Below are 19002 nucleotides of genomic sequence, written 5' to 3' on the forward strand. Positions count from 1 at the left end.
ACTCGCATATTTATACTGTGTTAAACCCCCATTCTTATTGTCATTAATTATACTGTAAATTTGTTTTGGACATTGATTCTGATTCTAATTTATGTTAAGCAGTGTTGGTCAAGTTACTTGAAAAAAGTAACTGATTACTTCCCCCAAAAAGTAATCCCGTTACTTTACTGATTACTTATTTTCAAAAGTAATTAATTACTTAGTTACTTAGTTACTTTTTAAAAATACGATTTACAACCTGAATAGGTAATAAAGCGATAGAACTTTCAGCCCAGTTCTACTTTTTCTGCATAATCCATCATACAAAATGTAATCAAATGGAAAAGTCTCTTTTTAAAACTTGTTTTATTAGTTTTAATCTTTTAACTTTATGCATCAAGCAAAAATTAAATTATATACAACATTCTCTGACTGGAAGAAATTTGTTTAACATTTAAACCTATTTTCTGCACATTCCAGCACATAAAATAAAATATTTTTTTGTGTTTACACTCAGCAACCACCGAGACCATCGATTTTGAGGGGACTCCTGCAGATGGGTGAGTGATAGCTAACTTGTAACAAGTCACGAGAGTTTTGTGTCTGGCCGAGGAGGTGAGCGTGTTGCAGCCTTCGGGGAGCCCAAGAAGGTGTGTTACGACCTTCCAGGGCAAGAGCTCCGAGGGAGTCTTCGTGTAGAATCACGGAGAGTCTTCGTGTAGAATCACGGAGTGACATCCCTAGCGTCTTCTAAAAGATCCTAACTTCTTCAAAGGAGACTGGGGGTGGCGGTGTTCGTTCCTTGGTCCGTAGAAGGCAAGGAACCTCACGGGGGACGCCTCGTGTAGTAGGAAGAGAATCTAGATTCCAGGGGCAGTCAGCGGAGCCGGATAAGCGGCTCGAGAGGCGACTGCGGCAGACGTTCCACCAGGCGGCCAGGGACAAAACTCAATGTTTGACTGTATGGTAAGAACTGAGTAAATGTGTGGTGTGTAAGATTGCAGAGAATGGTTGTGTGGGAAAAGTTGATGTGTGTGTAAAAAAAAAAATGAAAATGGGGAACAAAAACAAGAAAAGAAGAAAAAAAAAAGAGAGGAGTGTAGAAATGTGTGTAAAAATTGTTTCCAACTAGCAGAAGAAGGTGGTACTGCAGGCCACCAGCTCCGCTAGGGTGGACACACAAAATTTCTTTTTACCAGAATTGTTGATAAAAATAAGCAATAAAAATAGGAAGAGGGTTTGGTGATTTTCAATGTAGAACAACTACAATCTTTCTGGGTTTTAAGAAAGGGGAGTTCAGAGCCAGAGAAGGGAGATGTGTTGTTTTAGGCAATGAGAACAATGAACAAAATGTCTCAGTGTGTCACTTGCAGGTGAAGAGCAGACCCGGATCAATTTTCCACGTGCAGCAGTCGGAAGAAAATTATAGGTTAACATCATTAGAAACACTCAAGCCAAGTTTTGGCTGAATTGTTTTACAGCTTAACTTCCATGTGTTTGTCACCCTGAGAACACAAGCTCCAAGAATCTCTCCCTGAAGACAAGAAATGCAGTTCCAGAACAACGAGATGGATATCAGGAGCTCACAGCAGTGTCCTGAGCAGTGAAGAAAAGGTCCAGCAGCAGCAGCTGTGCAAGACAGTGACAGCAAGGAGAAAAATGGCATCATCATGACTGGATGGATGGATGTGCATTTAGAACGAGCTGCAACTTCACTGTGTGTGAATGGACCTTTGAAAAGACTGTCTGAGTTGGACATTTGCCACTCTTGGAGCAAAATGGCAAAATGAGACAGTGGAAAACACAGGACGAAGCTGAAAGACAACTGACTCACTGGACTGCTGCAAGGGGGGAGAGATGAGATGAGACCACAGTGGAAGGAGCAGGAGAGAACATGGCTGTTTTAGTGTGGGAACTGAAATTTGGGTTTAGGAAACTGGGAAGAAAAATGACTGCCTTGCGTGGAGAATTGAAAAGTGTCTGGAGCACCACAAAGAGGAGAGGTACACAAAAATTACACAAACAGAAAAATGCATTAATCCTACTAACACAAACACACATGCAATGAAGCTCATGAGGACCAAACAGTATTTTAAGCATGCATTGCTGTTACCATCATCTTGTCCGGTTCACTTAGTGGGTTAAGAAGTGATACATAGACTAGTGAACTAGTATTATTTTGGGGAAGGATGATTGAATTATTGCAGGGGTGAACAGAATGCTGCAGGGGGGTCAGATGAGTGGGGACTAATAGATTATTGAGTTTCTTGTTTCTGATGTGTGGGGGAGGTCTTATCATAACACACATCTGGGTACATGGGGGAAAACAAAACTCATTATCTAATAGAATATTGTTGTGTGAGGTGTGTGACTGGTGGATGAAAGTTTTGGGGATTTACTTGGCTGATGCATTTTCTTTTGGTACCACTTCTAACCTACCAATTAGTTGTTTTGATCTATCATTCTGAGAGAGTATGCTTAGACAACTTCTAAAAAGAGGCCTTCATATTTTTTGATTTTTAACAGTGCACTGAGATTTTTGTTTGGCAATTTTCTCTTTTGAAGCAGGCCTGCAAGATCGGGATCGAAAGCGCTACACAACATGTTGAACAATCGCAAGTGAGTTTCTCCAAAAATTAAAATGGGCTCGGGAGAAAGCCACTTATTTGGGACAATCAGAAAACAAGTCCCTGTCAAAAAGGATTCAGCGAGGTAATCCAGTCTAAATTCTTTTTCTTTTTTGAAATGATGTCATTGCTGGCAGTAGAAACTTATTGCGTCACGAGGTTCTACTGTCAGCAAATAAAAAATGGGGACTGACTGGACTGACAAAAGCTTGACTGACTTGACACCAGTATGCAAGATTGCACCTCCACCTTGACCTGACAAAAGGGTGGATGTATGTATGTTTCTTTTACAGGAGCAGAAAGGTGACAGCAACAGGTTGCATGAGCTTTTGTGCCGTGCTGACTTAACCTTTTAATTGCCACTTTCTGTGTCTTTGTGAATTTACCAGGGGTGTGCTATTCATGACCTTGTATTGTTTACAGTGCAGAGGTCACTGTGAGAAAGTGTGCATACAGATGCGCTGCGCTAACATCTATTTTTTCCACAAAAGAGGGTTAATCTTGGGATCTAATCACATGATTTACAGCAGGACACACCACTGGCTAATGTTTTCTCTTATGACAGGGCCTGGAGTGAAACTACTCCAGGGGAGAATCCCTGTGAATTTTTAAGAGACAATGTACAACTTCATTGTGCATGTCTAATTGTGCTAAGCTGACATAGGGCAAAAGAGGGTTTTCCAGGGAAGCTTTCATTTTAAATTGCAGAGACCGTGACATGAGAGATATGGAAGAAGAGACTGAAGTGCAGATCCAGACCACGACTGGGAGAGAACGCTTCAACAGGACCAGTGAGAAGCAGGGACCATCTGCAGGACAGCAGACAAACGACAGTGGGCTGCACCACTGGGCTTCCAAATGATTGTCACGAGGAGATTTTGAACAGCTAAAATGAAAGAGTTTCGCCGTTGACGTTGAGGAAGACAACTAAGGTGTACGACGTGCTCTGCCTTAAATCTACAGCTGCGTTGGAACAGAAATCAAGGGATGGAGAGAGCGTGCCAAGCTCCAAAGGTGACAGCACAGAGGCAGATCAGCGTTGGAATTATGACTCTGTAAATGGCACAGACACCAGGAGCCATGACCATATAACCACCTAATGCTGTTTCACTTTGCCATGCAAAGTACTTTGACACTCTGGAGAAGACCTTTCCTCTGTATCATTGTTGTTGCCATTTGCATGTGAGAGCTTAGATTGTGGGGAAGATTAAAGATGAACAAAGGGTGGTGGGAGAACAGTGCAGTGAGAATACACAGTGTGAAACTCCTTTAAGTGTAAAATAATGTTGATGTGATGTACAGAATGTCGGGAAAGAAATTCTGGTATTATTGTGATTCTTGATTTAAGAATCAAAGGGTGGGATTGTAATGGAATTTCTTTCACTTATGTATTAATCACGTTATTGTAATGCCTTGGTGATTTTAACATGTCTGACACTCATACTTAAGACAAATGGTAGGGGGTGTAGTAAGGATGTTGGGGGAAACAGGAACTCCAGAGGACCAGTCTTTTGTCTCTTCGAGGACTCTAGGAGGTAGCAAGGGAGTGTGAATCTTAAGGTGTGAAACAGCTGGGTACTGCCTTTTGTTCCTGGAGAAGGTATTTAACTGAGAGCCACACTAGGCTCAGTGAGACTCTGCTGACCGTCTGTCCCGCGGACATGCAGGCTCTCCACAAGCTTGGTTTTCTGTTCTGTGTGTTTTGATTAAAGAATGTTAGCTACTGCTCACCGCTCATCTGCAGGCTTTATTTAAGTGGAAAACTTCCACAACAGAATGGCGCTGCGAGCAGGGTGGTCCGTGTGGTCGCTGAACAATGGTTCCGTGGACGGGCTGATCACCCCTGAGGGAAAAGGTACCTTTGTCCTACCGGCTGTTGAAGCAAAGGAAATGGAGGAGTCACGGAGCCGTGTGTTTCAGTCACCACAGAGACCATCAACTTTGAGGGGACTCCTGCAGATGGGTGAGTTGTAGCTAACTTTGTATACAGTCATGGAGAGTTTTTTTTTTGTCTGGCCGAGCGGTGAAGTGCTTGCTGCTCCGGAGTTCGAGTCTCCGGAGGGAAAATCCTGGGGTTCGAGTCCCCAGGCTTGTGTTCGGTTCCAGTGTTGTGCAAAAGAAAAGCAGTTGTCTGCCAGAGTAATTGCAGAAACACCGGTCCATCACAGGGAACGGTGTTTCGAGTCCACCGTTGATAATCACGTCTGCACAATACAGTGTGTGGAGTGACGGTATTTTAGCACTTTTCTGCCGGTAAGGGAAGAAGGCCATTGCAGAGGACGCTCTGAATGTAAATGTAGGATCTAGATCCAGTAGCAGCGGACGTTGCGCCGAGCGGCCAGAGACAAAACTCAATGTGTGACTGTATGTTAAGAACTGAGGAAATGTGTGGTGTGTAAGATTGCAGAGAATGGATGTGTGGGAAAAGTTGTTGTGTGGAAAAAAAAAAAAAAAAAACAGTGAAAAATGGGGTTCAAAATGTTGAAAATAGGGAACAAAAACAAGAAAAAAAAAAAAAAGAGAGGAGTGTAGAAATGTGCGTAAAGGTTGTTTCCAACTAGCGGGAGACGGTGGTACTGCAGGCCACCAGCTCCCCTAGGGTGGACACACACAAAATTAGCAGAATTGTTGATGAAAATAAGTAAAAAAAAATAGGAAGAGGGTTTGGTGATTTTCAATGTAGAACAACTACAATCTCTCTGGGTTTTTAAGAAAGGGGACTTCAGAACCAGAGAGGGGAGACGTGTTTCTTTAAGCAGTGATAAGAATGATCAAAATGTCTCAGTGTGTCACTTGCAGGTGAAGAGCAGACCCTGATCAATTTTTCACGTGCAGCAGTCGGAAGAAAATTATAGGTTAACATCATTTAGAAACACTCAAGCCAAGTTTTGGCTGAATTGTTTTACAGCTTAACTTCCATGTGTTTGTCACCCTGAGAACACAAGCTCCAAGATTCTCTCCCTGAAGACAAGAAATGCAGTTCCAGAACAACGAGATGGATATCAGGAGCTCACAGCAGTATCCTGAGCAGTGAAGAAAAGTTGCAGCAGCAGCTGTGCAAGACAGTGACAGCAAGGAGAAAATGGCATCATCATGACTGGATGGATGGATGTGCATTTCCAACGAGCTGCAACTTCACTGTGTGTGAATGGACCTTTGAAAAGACTGTCTGAGTTGGACATTTGCCACTTTTGGAGCAAAATGGCAAGATGAGACAGTGGAAAACACAGGACAAAGCTGAAAGACAACTGACTCTCACTGGACTGCTGCAAGGGGGGGAGATGAGATGAGACCACAGTGGAAGGAGCAGGGGAGAACATGGCTGTTTTAGTGTGGGAAATGAAATTTGGGTTTAGGAAACTGGGAAGAAAAATGACTGCCTTGCGTGGAGAATTGAAAAGTGTCTGGAGCACCGCAAAGAGGAGAGGTACACAAAAATTACACAAACAGAAAAATGCATTAATCCTACTAACACAAACACACATGCAATGAAGCTCATGAAGACCAAATAGCATTTTAAGCATGCATTGCTGTTACCATCATCTTGTCCGGTTCACTTAGTGGGTTAAGAAGTGATACATAGACTAGTGAACTAGTATTATTTTGGGGAAGGATGATTGAATTATTGCAGGGGTGAACAGAATGCTGCAGGGGGGTCAGATGAGTGGAGACTAATAGATTATTGAGTTTCTGGTTTCTGATGTGTGGGGGAGGTCTTATCATAACACACATCTGGGTACATGGGGGAAAACAAAACTCATTATCTAATAGAATATTGTTGTGTGAGGTGTGTGACTGGTGGATGAAAGTTTTGGGGATTTGCTTGGCTGATGCATTTTCTTTTGGTACCACTTTTAACCTACCAATTAGTTGTTTTGATCTGTCATTCTGAGAGAGTATGCTTAGACAACTTCTAAAAAGAGGCCTTCATATTTTTTGATTTTTAACAGTGCACTGAGATTTTTGTTTGGCAGTTTTCTCTTTTTCAAGCAGGCCTGCAATATCCGGATCGAAAGCGCTACACAACATGTTGAACAATCGCAAGTGAGCTTCTCCAAAAATTAAAATGGGCTCGGGAGAAAGCCACTTATTTGGGACAATCAGAAAACAAGTCCCTGCCAAAAAGGATTCAGCGAGGTAATCCAGTCTAAATTCTGTTTTTCTTTTTTTGAAATGACGTCATTGCTGGCAGTAGAAACTTATTGCGTCACGAGGTTCTACTGTCAGCAAATAAAAATGGGGACTGACTGTGGGGACTGACAAAAGCTTTGACTGACTTGACACCAGTATGCAAGATTGCACCTCCACCTTGACCTGACAAAAGGGTGGATGTATGTATGTATGTTTCTTTTTACAGGAGCAGAAAGGTGACAGCAACAGGTTGCATGGGCTTTTGGGCCATGCTGACTTAACCTTAATTGCCACTTTCTGTGTCTTTGAATTTACCAGCGGTGTGTTATTCATGACCTTGTATTGTTTACAGTGCAGAGGTCACTGTGAGAAAGTGTGCATACAGATGCGCTGCGCTAACACCTATTTTTCCACAGCAGAGGGTTAATCATATGATCCAATCACATGATTTACAGCAGGACACACCGCTGGCTAATGTTTTACCTTTTCTTAAGACAGGGCCTGGAGTGAAACTACTCCAGGGGAGAAGCCCTGTGAATTTTTAAGAGACAATGTACAACTTCATTGTGCATGTCTAAGTGTGATAAGCTGACATAGGGCAAAAGAGGGTTTTCCGGGGAAGCTTTCATTTTTAAATTGCAGAGACCGTGACATGAGGGATATGGAAGGATTGACTGAGGTACAGATGCAGACCATGACCAGGAGAGAAGGCTTCAAGAGGACCAGTGAGAAGCAGGGACCATCTGCAGGACAGCAGATAAATGACAGTGGGCTGCACCACTGGGCTTCCAAAGGATTGTCACGAGAAGATTTTGAACAGCAAAATCTTAAATAAAATGAAAGAGATTTCTACGTTGACATTGAGGAAGACTACAGGAGTGTACGACGTGCTCTGCCTTAAATCTACAGCCGCGTTGGAACAGAAATCGAGGGATGAAGAGAGCATGCCAAGCTCCAAAAGTGACAGCGCAAAGGGAGACCAGCGTTGGAATTATGACTCTGTAAATGGCACAGACACTAGGACCCATGACTGGGACTGAGAATGACCACTGAATGCTGTTTCACTTTGCCATGCAAAGTACTTTGACACTCTGGAGAAGGCCTTTCCTCTGTATCATTGTTGTAGCCATTTGCATGTGAGAGCTTAGATTGTGGGAATGATTAAAGATGAACAAAGGGTGGTGGGCGAACAGTGAAGTTAGGATACACAGTGTGAAACTCCTTTAAGTGTAAAATAATGTTGATGTGATATACAGAATGTCAGGAAAGAAATTCTGGTTTTAATGTGATTCTTGATTTAAGAATCAAAGGGTGGGATTGTAATGGAATTTCTTTTACTTATGTACTAATCACATTATTTTATTGTATAATGCCTTGGTGCCATTGGATTTTAACATGTCTGACACCCATACTGTAAGAAGGAAGTTGGGGGAAGCAGACAACTCCACAGGAGGGAGAGTCTTTTGTCTCTTCGAGGACTCTGGGAGGTAGCAAGGGAGTGTGAACCTTAAGATGTGAAACAGCTGTGTACTGCCTTTTGTTCCTGGAGAAGGTATTTAACTGAGAGCCATGTTAGGCTCAGTGAGACTCTGCTGACCCTGCCCCGTGGTCATGCAGGCTCTCCACAAGCTTGGTTTTCTGTTCTGTGTTTTGATTAAAGAATGTTAGCTACTGCTCACCGCTCATCTGCAGGCTTTATTTAATGGAAAACTTCCACAACACTGGTCAGTGTCCTCTTGGTCACTGCATTCAGTCTCAAGTTGGGGTGTGTGTTCTGTGTCTTTATTGTTCTCTTGTGTCTCTATATCCTCTTCATGTTGGTTGCTCTAGTATCACTGTTCCACTTTCTGGATTGAACTCTGATGCCTCTGTCCACCATGGCTTTTTAAAATTTTCCCCCTGTTCTGTCGGAGGTCCTCTGATTCCTCTCCATTCATCCTCATCCTCTGAACTGTGCTCTTGCTTATGTTCATGTTGTTTTTCTGTTGGTTTTTTTTCTCAGTTCTGCATGTCAGTTGAATTTTTCCACTGGCAAGAAGTGACATGACTGCAGGAGGTTTCTGTGGACAACACGGCGCACACCGGCGCCATCTTACACGGCGCCGGTGTGCATGGCTCGTCGTCCACGGCTGTCGGATCCACTTTTGCTCTGCGTGTTTTTATTGTTTTTGTCACTTCTAATGAACCACGCTGACTCTCTATTGACCTACGATCGTGAAACTCTGTTAAATATTCGACTTGTCACAGAGAATTTGGGAAAGACTAACGTTGATGGACAGGACTTTTTTCCACCTCCACTATTATCTGGAGTATCGCATCACCTGGATTACACCCCTACCCCATCTCATAAGAGGAAGCGCTTTAAACGTCGGGGAAAACGCAGCGGGCTACTCGTGAAACTGAAATCATATTTGGCTCCTTCATCTGGCAGTAACAGATTAGTTTCCCAATGCATTCTGACTGAACTCAGACCAGGTCTTAATCCTCGGTGATATGAATATTCATGTGTGTTGTCCTACTAAACCATTGGCAAAGGACTTTTTAAACCTACTTGATGCTTTTAATGTTTTGCAGTCTGTCACTGGTCCTACTCATAAATATGGACACACTCTGGATCTGGTTTTGTCTTATGGTTTACCTGTTTATAATCTTCAAATTTATGATGCCATCTTTTCTGATCACATGCCTGTATTGTTCGAAACTTCTCTTCCCTGTAATATCACCACCTGTGGCCCTCCTACTGCTTCTCGCATGTTTAAGCCATCAAGTGCCGTCCAGTTTTCTACCACCTTTAATAAGGCCTTTTATGTTGACTCAGAGCTCTCAACCTGTGCCGACACTGAGGAGCTGACTGCAAAATTTCTATCTGCTTGTCAAAACATTCTGGATACTGTTGCTCCTCTGAAGCTTAGGCGGCCTAAATTGAAGTCTGAGCCATGGCTGAACAACATCACTCGGGCTGCTCGAAGAGAGTGCAGAAAAGCAGAACGCAAATGGGAAAAAGACAAGCTACAAGTGTCTTATGATATCTTAAGAGATAGCTGGCATAAATATCAAAAAATTGTTAAGAACCAGAAATCGGCCTATTTTGCAGGTGTTATTAATGACAACTGCCATAAGCCCCGTGTCTTATTTAGTATTTTAAGCTCTGTTCTTAACCCTCCCCAATCCAACTGTACAGAAGCTTCTGCTGAAACTTGTGAAGCTTTTTAAATTTTTTGTGGAGAAGATTTTATCTATTAGAGCACATATTTTACCCCCTTCTTATGACCCTTCTGTTACTTTTACGCCTTTAGCAATTTTTAGCCATTTTGAACCTGTGTCTCTATCTAAACTGGGTAAAATTGTCACCCAAATTAAGTCTGGCTCTCCCAGTGATGTCCTTCCCCCTCGCTTTTTTAAAGAAGTTTGGGGCACTATTGGACCTTATATTCAAAGGCTTATAAACAGCAGCCTGACTTTAGGCCATGTACCTGCAATTTTTAAGCAGGCAGTGGTCCAGCCTCTGCTGAAGCGCCCTGGCTTGGATGCCTCTTTGCTCAGTAATTTTAGACCTATTTCAAAGCTTCCTTTTGTTTCTAAAATCTTAGAAAAAGAAGTGTGCTCACAGCTGCAGACTTTTTTACAGAGTCAAAACATTTTTGAGATATTTCAATCTGGTTATAAAGCACTTCACAGCACAGAGTCTGCACTTTTGAGAGTTTTTAATGATATCTTACTAACTGCTGACTCTGGGAAGTCTGTCTTACTTGTGCTTTTGGATCTCACAGCAGCTTTTGACACAGTAGATCACAATATTTTGATTTACCGTCTAGAACATCATGTTGTAATTGGAGGCACTGCCTTGGATTGGTTTAGGTCAAACCTCTCTGATAGAAGTTTTTCCGTCTCACTTGGTGAATTTCATTCATCTTCCGCCCTTCTCCCATGTGGTGTACCTCAAGGATCCATCCTTGGGCCCCTTCTTTTTAGTGTTTATTTACTTCCCCTTGGCCATATTATTAAAAAACATAAAGTTTCATTTCATTTTTATGCAGATGATTGTCAAATTTATCTACCGCTGAAACACAATGACCTTAACCCCCTCAGGCCTATTTTAGAATGCCTTAAGGATATCAGAGCATGGCTGGCTCTGAATTTTTTAAACTTCAATGAAAAGAAGACTGAAGTCATTATATTTGGGCCGAATGGACCTGGTGTCCCTCCATCTGACTTGGGTCCTCTTGCATCGTGTGTCAAATCAATTCTCACCAACCTCGGAGTAAAATTTGACACAGCGCTTAAAATGGACAAACAAGTAAATACAGTGGTGAGGAATAGCTTTTTTCAGTTGAGGCAGCTCTCTAAAGTAAAACCTTTTATTTCTTTTTGTGACTTGGAGAGAGTTCTGCACGCATTTGTGACTACTCGTCTTGATTATTGTAATGGGCTTTATATTGGTATTGATCAGGCCTCACTATCACGCTTGCAGATGGTCCAGAATGCTGCTGCGCGCCTGTTGACAGGGACACGTAAACGTGAGCACATTACCCCTGTTCTTGCCTCCTTACACTGGTTGCCTGTCCATTTTAGAATCCATTTTAAAATTTTACTGCTTGCTTTTAAAGTCTTAAATGGCCTGGCTCCTTCTTACCTATCAGACCTTCTACATCGATACACTCCACAAAGGTCTCTCAGATCATCTGACCAGTCACTCCTTGCTGTCCCCATGTCGAGACTGAAACACCGAGGGGACCGAGCTTTCGCTGTTGTGGCCCCCAAACTTTGGAACAAACTGCCCCTCCATATTAGGTCAGCCCCAACACTTGAAAGGTTTAAATCATTTTTAAAAACACATTTTTTTTCAAAGGCTTTCTAGGAGTATTATCAGAGTCAGTTTGTAGTCAGTTTTTAGTCAGCTGTTGGTCATTCTTAATCTTTTTACTTTCTTAATCTTATTTATTGTATATCTTATTGTTTATTTTACTCATGTTTTGGAAAGCACTTTGGTCAACTTTGTTGTTTTTAAAAGTGCTATATAAATAAAGTTGGATTGGATTGGATTGGAACACTGATATGCCCCTTGATATTTTCTGGCTTGATTTCATATACTGGGCTATCCTTATGTTTCCTTTGTGTCACCCAAAACACTTAGAAGACCATGGAAATTCAGCTCATTCTGGGAGGGCTATCTTCTCACTGAAATTTCAGACCAGTAATCTGCACTGTGGGTATAGCGCTGTACCAAGCATTTCACTGCCATAGAAAATTTTCCCTGGTCGACTCACCTTATAGGCTGTTCCTGAGGCCAGTTTGTAACCATTCTTCATGCAAGCCTTCCACTTCTCAGTATAGTCTTCATGGGAACGGCTTTGGGCTTTAGCTGTGAGACCACAAATCATGTGAATGGGGAGTCTGGTGTTTCGCCAAAACAAGAGGAAGTAAGCGGTAACTTGTAAGCACCAACAGTAAGCAACCTGGCCTCACTGCGCATACAGTTATAAGCATGGATCGCCTTTACCACAGATGCTTTCCAATCTGCTTTGCTCCCTCTGGGAGGTTGCAAAGCATGGCCAGCAGTATTCTACTGAATCTTTCTATCTGGCCATTTCCCCAGGGGTGGTATAGTGTGGTTCTGGATCCCTTAACTCAACTGTATTCTCCCAGCTTGGCAAAGAGTTTGTTTAAAAACTCTCTTTCCTGGTCCTGATGGAGCCGTATTGGAAAACCAAATTTCAAGATGAAATCTCCAAATATTTTTTCTACAGCTGTTTTGGCACTTTTATTTCTGCAGGGGTAAGTCTGAGCAAATCACGTAAAGTGGTCCATTGCCACAAGGATATATTCATACCCTCCCTTACTTTTCTCTAGATGCAATAAACAAATGGAGACCATCTCAAACACTGTACGCTGTAGTGATGTTGATCAGGGGACTTCTGGTTGGCTTGTTGGGCCGCTTGTTTTTTAAACAGCTACACGCCTATGTTATGTAGTGTTCCATGTGCTTCTGCATGTGAGGCCAATAAAAGTGATCCCGAATGAGGGTCAAAACTCTCTCTGCTCTCAAATGATCAATGTCTTCATGTAGTTCTTTATAAACAAGCTTGGGGAGGAGTCGCTATGTTCCGCTGGGTGTTTTCGTGTACAGCTGACCGCCTTTATCAAGGTGCAGTTTCTGTTTTTCCCTTGCCAGGGCAGTTATCTCCTTGTTGCATTACGGGCAGAGCCAGGACTCACCTCCATGCAGCTAAACAGCCAGAGCCTAAGTCACACTGTTTAGGACCTCAGAAAATATTCTGCGGACTGATGGGACAAAAGTTGAGCCTTTCGAAAGTATTCAATCCCATTACATCTGCCATAAAACTAATACCATACCAGCAGCTGATACTGTTATTGCCTGGTAAGACTTTGTTGCTTCATGATCTGGAAAACATGGCACAATAGATGAAAATGTTTATTCTGCTCTCCACCCAAATATCCTGAATGAGAATGTTCAACCATCAGTTTATGCCCTGGAGCTCAAACACACTTGTGTTATGTAGCATTAGGACAACAAAACACACCAGCAAACCCATCTGTGAGTGGTTAAAAAACAGGAAATGAAGGTTTTCGAGTGGCCTAGTCAAAGTCTGGACTTAGATACGATCGAGATGTTTTGGCATAGTCAGTCATGCTCAGAAACACTTACAGTTCTTGGTGTCAAGCCAGTTATTACTTTTTTACACAGGACTAGGTTGGTTTATTTGGCTTTATTTCCCCCTTGAAAAGTAAAATCATAAAAAATGATTTCCTCACATTGTCTTTATGTAATATTAAAATTTGTTTAATGATCTGAAATATGTGTGGCAAATGTGCAAATGTTAGGACATCAAAAACTGTTTGGACCCCCGAGACCCCCTTCCTGGATGTCCCCATCCAGTCTGTGTATTCACAATCATCATCTATCTGTAAATAAACTCTTTCAACTTCTTTTGTGAGCCCTGCCTTTGAGTCCACTCACCAAGTGCCTGATGACGTGTCCAGTGATCACACATTTCATACCAGAGAGGAAGGTGCTGGGAGGAGCGCTTTAAAATTGTGATGTTATTGTTACAGTTCTGGGAGTTGCAGTAGGGATCGATGATGGTATGAATGACAGTTTATTGTAGTTTCTAGTTAAGTGAAACATTTGTTCTCTCGGGTTCAAAGTTGGTAGTGAATTTGATGTTGTAAGGTACATTTCAAGTGTGCTGCAGAGGTTCACGTGACATTATGGACTTTGGTCACAAGGTGGCAGAATTGAGAAAGGTGATGGCTAAGCTGTAAAGATTTTGAAACATTACAATGCCAAAAGTATTCTCTGTAAACCCCTAACTTGAGTGACATCACATTCTTCAAACTATAAGGTTTAATTTGAAGTAGGTCCACCCTACAAATCTTCGGGGAAAGCTATCCACAAGGTTTAGGAGTGTGTTTATGGGAAGTTTTTGCCATTCTTCCCGAAGCACATTTATTAGGATGAGAAATCCTGGCTCACACCAAACTTTACACTTGCCACAATGCAATTAGACAAGTAGCATTCACATGGGAACCACCAAACCCAGATTTGTCAGTGGAATTTCCAGATGGAGAGGTGTGATTGGTCACTACAGAGAACAACTCTTCACTGCTTTAGAATCTAGTGCCAGCCTACTTTACCGCACTGCATCTGATGCTTTCCATTGTGCTTGGTGATCTAAGGCCTGGAAGCAGCTGCTCAGCCATGGAAATTCCATGAAGCTCTCTATAGGCTGTTTTTGAGCTCATCTGAAGTTGCTGCAGACTGTGGTCTGCCGCAACTGATTCTGCAGAAAGTGACTTCTACACACCAACTGCCTCAGCATACACTGACCCCACTGTGTGATTTTCCGTTGCCTACAACTTTATGGCTGAGTTGCTGTTGTCGCTTAAACTTTATTATAATACCGCAAACAGCTGACTCTGGAATGTTTAGTAATGAGGAAATTTCATGACTGAACTTGTTAGTAGTTTGTAGCATTCTAGTCTGGTACCACGCTGGAATTCCCTGAGCTCCTGAAAGCTTGCTGAAGCAGTCTGCATGGCTACATGCTTGATTCAAAACAAATTTCCCACGTGTGGGACTAATAAAGGTTATCTTATTTTATCTTATATACACTGTTGCCATGGAAGTGATCACCTAAATTCAATGATCTGGATGGGTGAGTGAATACTTTTAGCAAAATAGTACTGGTCATCTTGTCTGTTTCACTTCCACCTTTCTGTGAAGCTGTGTTTGCATTTCTCTGGGTGAAGCTTGACATGCATAGAGAATAATGATGTCATAATGCTGTGTAAAGTTCTTGGTAAATGTGTGTCTGCTTATGTGAACTTTTAAGGAGTTACCCGTCCATATTTACTTATGATCTATGTTTTGTATTTATTTATTTATTTATTTTTTATTGACCTGTTGGTGCTAATGTCTTATACTTGCTTAGTGCCTATAGGCCACCATCAAAGGTAGGCAGATGCTTGGAGCCCAATGCCATACTTTGACATTTAACAATAGTTATCTTAGCTAGCACCTTAGTGTGTCTTGCTAGGCACACCAGAGTCTGTTGTTACTGAGTCAGGTGCACCAAACTGGGAGTCAGAGTGGGAAAAGCAGCAGTTGACTGCACTGTCTTGACTTCTTAGTACACATGACTGTTAAAGTTGATCAGTCAGTGACTTCCCACATTCACACCTCTTAATTTCACACCTCTAAAAGGTGTGAAAGCGGGTACTTTCCAGCAAAAGGAAAACATTAATATAATATATGTGTAATTACAAATAATTTCTCAGTGAAATATGATAACACTCTTAGTGAAATAAATACTGCTCTTCTAAGACTTGTTGAACCTTTCAGTTTAATCATAGAAATGGTAAATAGTATCCAGCAAATATATCACTCAGCCTTTCCTGGTGCATGAGCATATTCTGAAGTGTTTCTGTTCTGTGTTGCATAAACTGAGAGGGAGGAGTAATGCCAGCAAATATAAGCAGGAAAAGACAGAGACCAGTGCAGATTAAAGACAGACTCTCTCAGCTAAAAGGAACATGGGGTCTGGTGAGAAACTTTCAACATATATTAGCATTTCTTTTAAACTATGTCAGCTAAAAGATAATATGACCTTTTGATAAACTGAATAAAGTGATTTTGTTTTAGGTAACATCAGTTCGGCTGCAAATCCATCATCTGGACTGGAAGCAGCTTCCAGACACATACAAACAGCCTCCATTGTCATCTACTGTGTGATTTTTATAGTTGGGACTCTGGGCAATGCTCTGGTTATCTACGTGACGGGCTTCAAAATGAAGAAAACAGTGGAAACAGTTTGGTTTCTCAACTTGGCCATAGCTGACTTCCTCTTCACGGCCTTCCTGATTTTCGCAATCATTTCTCTCTCTCAGGGTCACCGATGGCCTTTTGGAGAACTCATGTGCCAGCTCAACACCTTTGTGACTGTAGTCAACATGTTTGCCAGTATCTTCACTCTGACAGCCATGAGTTTGGATCGTTATTTGTCCATCTGGGTGGTGGTGTGGGCACACAACAAGCGCACAGTCTGCAAAGCTCGGCTCATATGTGTTGGTATCTGGGTCATTGCTGTGGTCTGCAGCACTCCTTATGCCACTTTTCGCACTCTTGTGGAGAATCATGGGGCACATTACTGTGGTTATCCTGTGACACCTGAACAGAAATGGAGTCTCCACATTTTTCGCTTTCTTATGGGCTTTGTGATCCCATTCCTGGTCATATTTGTGTCTTATGTGGCCATAGGCATACGTACAATGCGCATGTCAAGAACAAGGCGACAGAGATCTCGCCGAATCATTTTCTCCATCATTTTTGCATTCTTCATCTGCTGGTTGCCCCTCCATGTTTTCAATTTTATAGAAATAAAGGCTGCGAATAATCCAGACCTCTGGACCATTGTTAGAATCATGGGTCCTCTGACTGTGAGTCTGGCTTTTCTGAACAGCTGCCTGAACCCCATCCTCTATGTTTTCATGTGTGAAGAATTCATGAAGAAGCTTCGGCAGTCCATATGCTTTGTACTTGAGAGTGCTCTGGCAGAGGACCATGTGTCATTTTTGTCCACTCGCTCCATGTCAACCTTTTCCAGTGCCGCCCAAAAGTCAGACGCTGCTGCAACTTCAAAGAGGACTGACACGGCCAATTTGAAATCCTACACAGAAAGCAAAGTGATCGACATCGACCACTGAATAAGATTTCAACATCCGGCAATGTAAACTGAAATACATTATTTTTTAAACGTTCTTGTCAAATTGACTGAAACAGTGCACTCATGCACAGCTATTACAAAGTGTGTTAATTTGTTACTTGATGTTAAAGCAAATTATCCCACAGTAACAGTAACAGAAACTCTTTCTGGCTGTGCTTCAGCTTTAAGATGCAATTATTGATTTACTTATTAAAACAATCAATGTGACATAAAGTGTGATTTTTTTAAGGCTTTTCGAGATTACATTTAATAAGATTTCTATTTGTGTACATTACTTTTTCATCTTCAATCTTGTTACACCATATTTATTAGTATCTGCATCTATTACATTGGCGGGTCCAGGGCGATAAGTTCGCCTTGTAATCGGAAGGTTGCCGGTTCGAGCCCTGGCTCGGACAGTCTCGGTCGTTGTGTCCTTGGGCAAGACACTTCACCTACTGCCTACTGGTGTTGGCCAGAAGGGCCGATGGCGCGATATGGCAGCCTCGCTTCTGTCAGCCTGCCCCAGGGCAGCTGTGGCTACAACTGTAGCTTGCCTCCACCAGTGTGTGAATGGGTGGATGACTGGATGTGTAAAGCGCTTTGGGGTCCCTAGGCGGGACTAGTAAAGGGCTATATAAATACAGGCCATTTGTCATTACACATTTATTGATATCTATGTATTTTTAATCTGTGAATAAAAACATGCTGATCAAATGCTTTTGCCTGTCTCCATGACAAACCTGATGTGCACCCTGCTTCACCGCTGATCTAACAGGATGTCACAGTGTTCTATATCTGACTTGGAACACACTATTTAAATCACTATGAAGTGCAGGAAATGAACCACAGAGTCACTCAGCTGGTTCTAGGTATCTTGCTGCACGCATATACTGTGCAGGCCTTTCTCACACTGGGACTCAATATGGCAGCAGTACCAATTACACTATTCACTCTAAATGTTTTTACTTAAAAAAGTTGCTAAAAGTTTGCCTTTCATGAGGATAGATATTGAACTGTAAAAGCAATAGTAAATATCAGTAATGTTTGGTTACTAAGGTTACTAAGGATCTCCAGAGGTAAACAAGGTCACTTGGCAAGTCAGCATCATCAAAACTTTCTATGTTTCATATCCTTTCGATTCTGCAGAACTGTAAAATACAATTCCTGTTTTGTATCTGATATATTTATCACTTTGCCTACACTACATTCTGCACTTAACATACATGAACAGGTCTTCGTCATTTGTGCCCTTTCTTCTACTAGCTGCAATTCTAGCAGTGTAAAAGACATTTTTATACATTTTATAAATCACCAAATTAATGCACACATTCCTGTAACAATGCGATGCACAGTTCTTCAGTGGTTTTAATGAGGTATGGTTCTTGATGGATTTTTCAGTCCAGTTCTTGTGTAATTCAGCATTCCTCAGCTATTTTTCCCTGTTTCCCTACCTTCAAAGTGGCTTCTTGACAGCCACCTTTCCACAGAGACCGTTTCTGATGAGCCTTCAGCGTGAACAATAGATGATCAGCTGAAGGGCCAGATGCATCTCTAATGTCTTGTGTCAGATTTTTGCTTGTTTTTTCCCCTAACTCTTAAGGACATGACTTTCAGATACTTTTCACTGAAAGAGAGTACAACACTATTTGACTGCAAATAGTCTGTAGGCCTGCTACTTCTTTTTTTTCTATATTTAGCCAGGTTCCTCATTTTTTAAGCACACAAAAATACAATTTTATGAATGTCAAACTGTGTCATCATTGACATTTTCATAGAACCAACAAAAGAAATAAAAACAAATTATATTTTTGTGACAGTCTGCGAATAACAAATTGCAAACTGAAAGGAACAATTTAAAATGAGTTGCTAAGTTGTCTGTTATGTGTTGACACAACACTCATTCATCCCTTGAGCTAGATGCCTTTTTATACTTTAGTGATTCATAAGTCAGTGTTAAATGGCTTTAAAAATCCTCTGAAAATGATCAGCTGAACTAAAATGAATGAAAAAGCAACCGATTTCAAAAGAAAGACTTTCAG

At 41.8% G+C, this 19002-nt stretch overlaps 1 protein-coding gene across 1 annotated transcript; it reads left to right on the forward strand.

Moving 5' to 3' along the window:
• The first annotated feature begins 15766 nt into the window (after positions 1-15766).
• LOC116319801 (C3a anaphylatoxin chemotactic receptor-like) lies at positions 15767-17456 on the forward strand. The gene is made up of 2 exons (XM_039619116.1): positions 15767-15801; positions 15901-17456. Exons 1-2 carry the CDS (start codon positions 15792-15794, stop codon positions 16959-16961), a joined length of 1071 nt encoding a protein of 356 aa, XP_039475050.1. The 5' UTR covers positions 15767-15791; the 3' UTR covers positions 16962-17456.
• Positions 17457-19002: the final 1546 nt, after the last annotated feature.

The sequence above is a fragment of the Oreochromis aureus genome, linkage group 11 (assembly GCF_013358895.1).
Source record: "Oreochromis aureus strain Israel breed Guangdong linkage group 11, ZZ_aureus, whole genome shotgun sequence".
NCBI classification, from domain to species: Eukaryota; Metazoa; Chordata; class Actinopteri; order Cichliformes; family Cichlidae; genus Oreochromis; species Oreochromis aureus.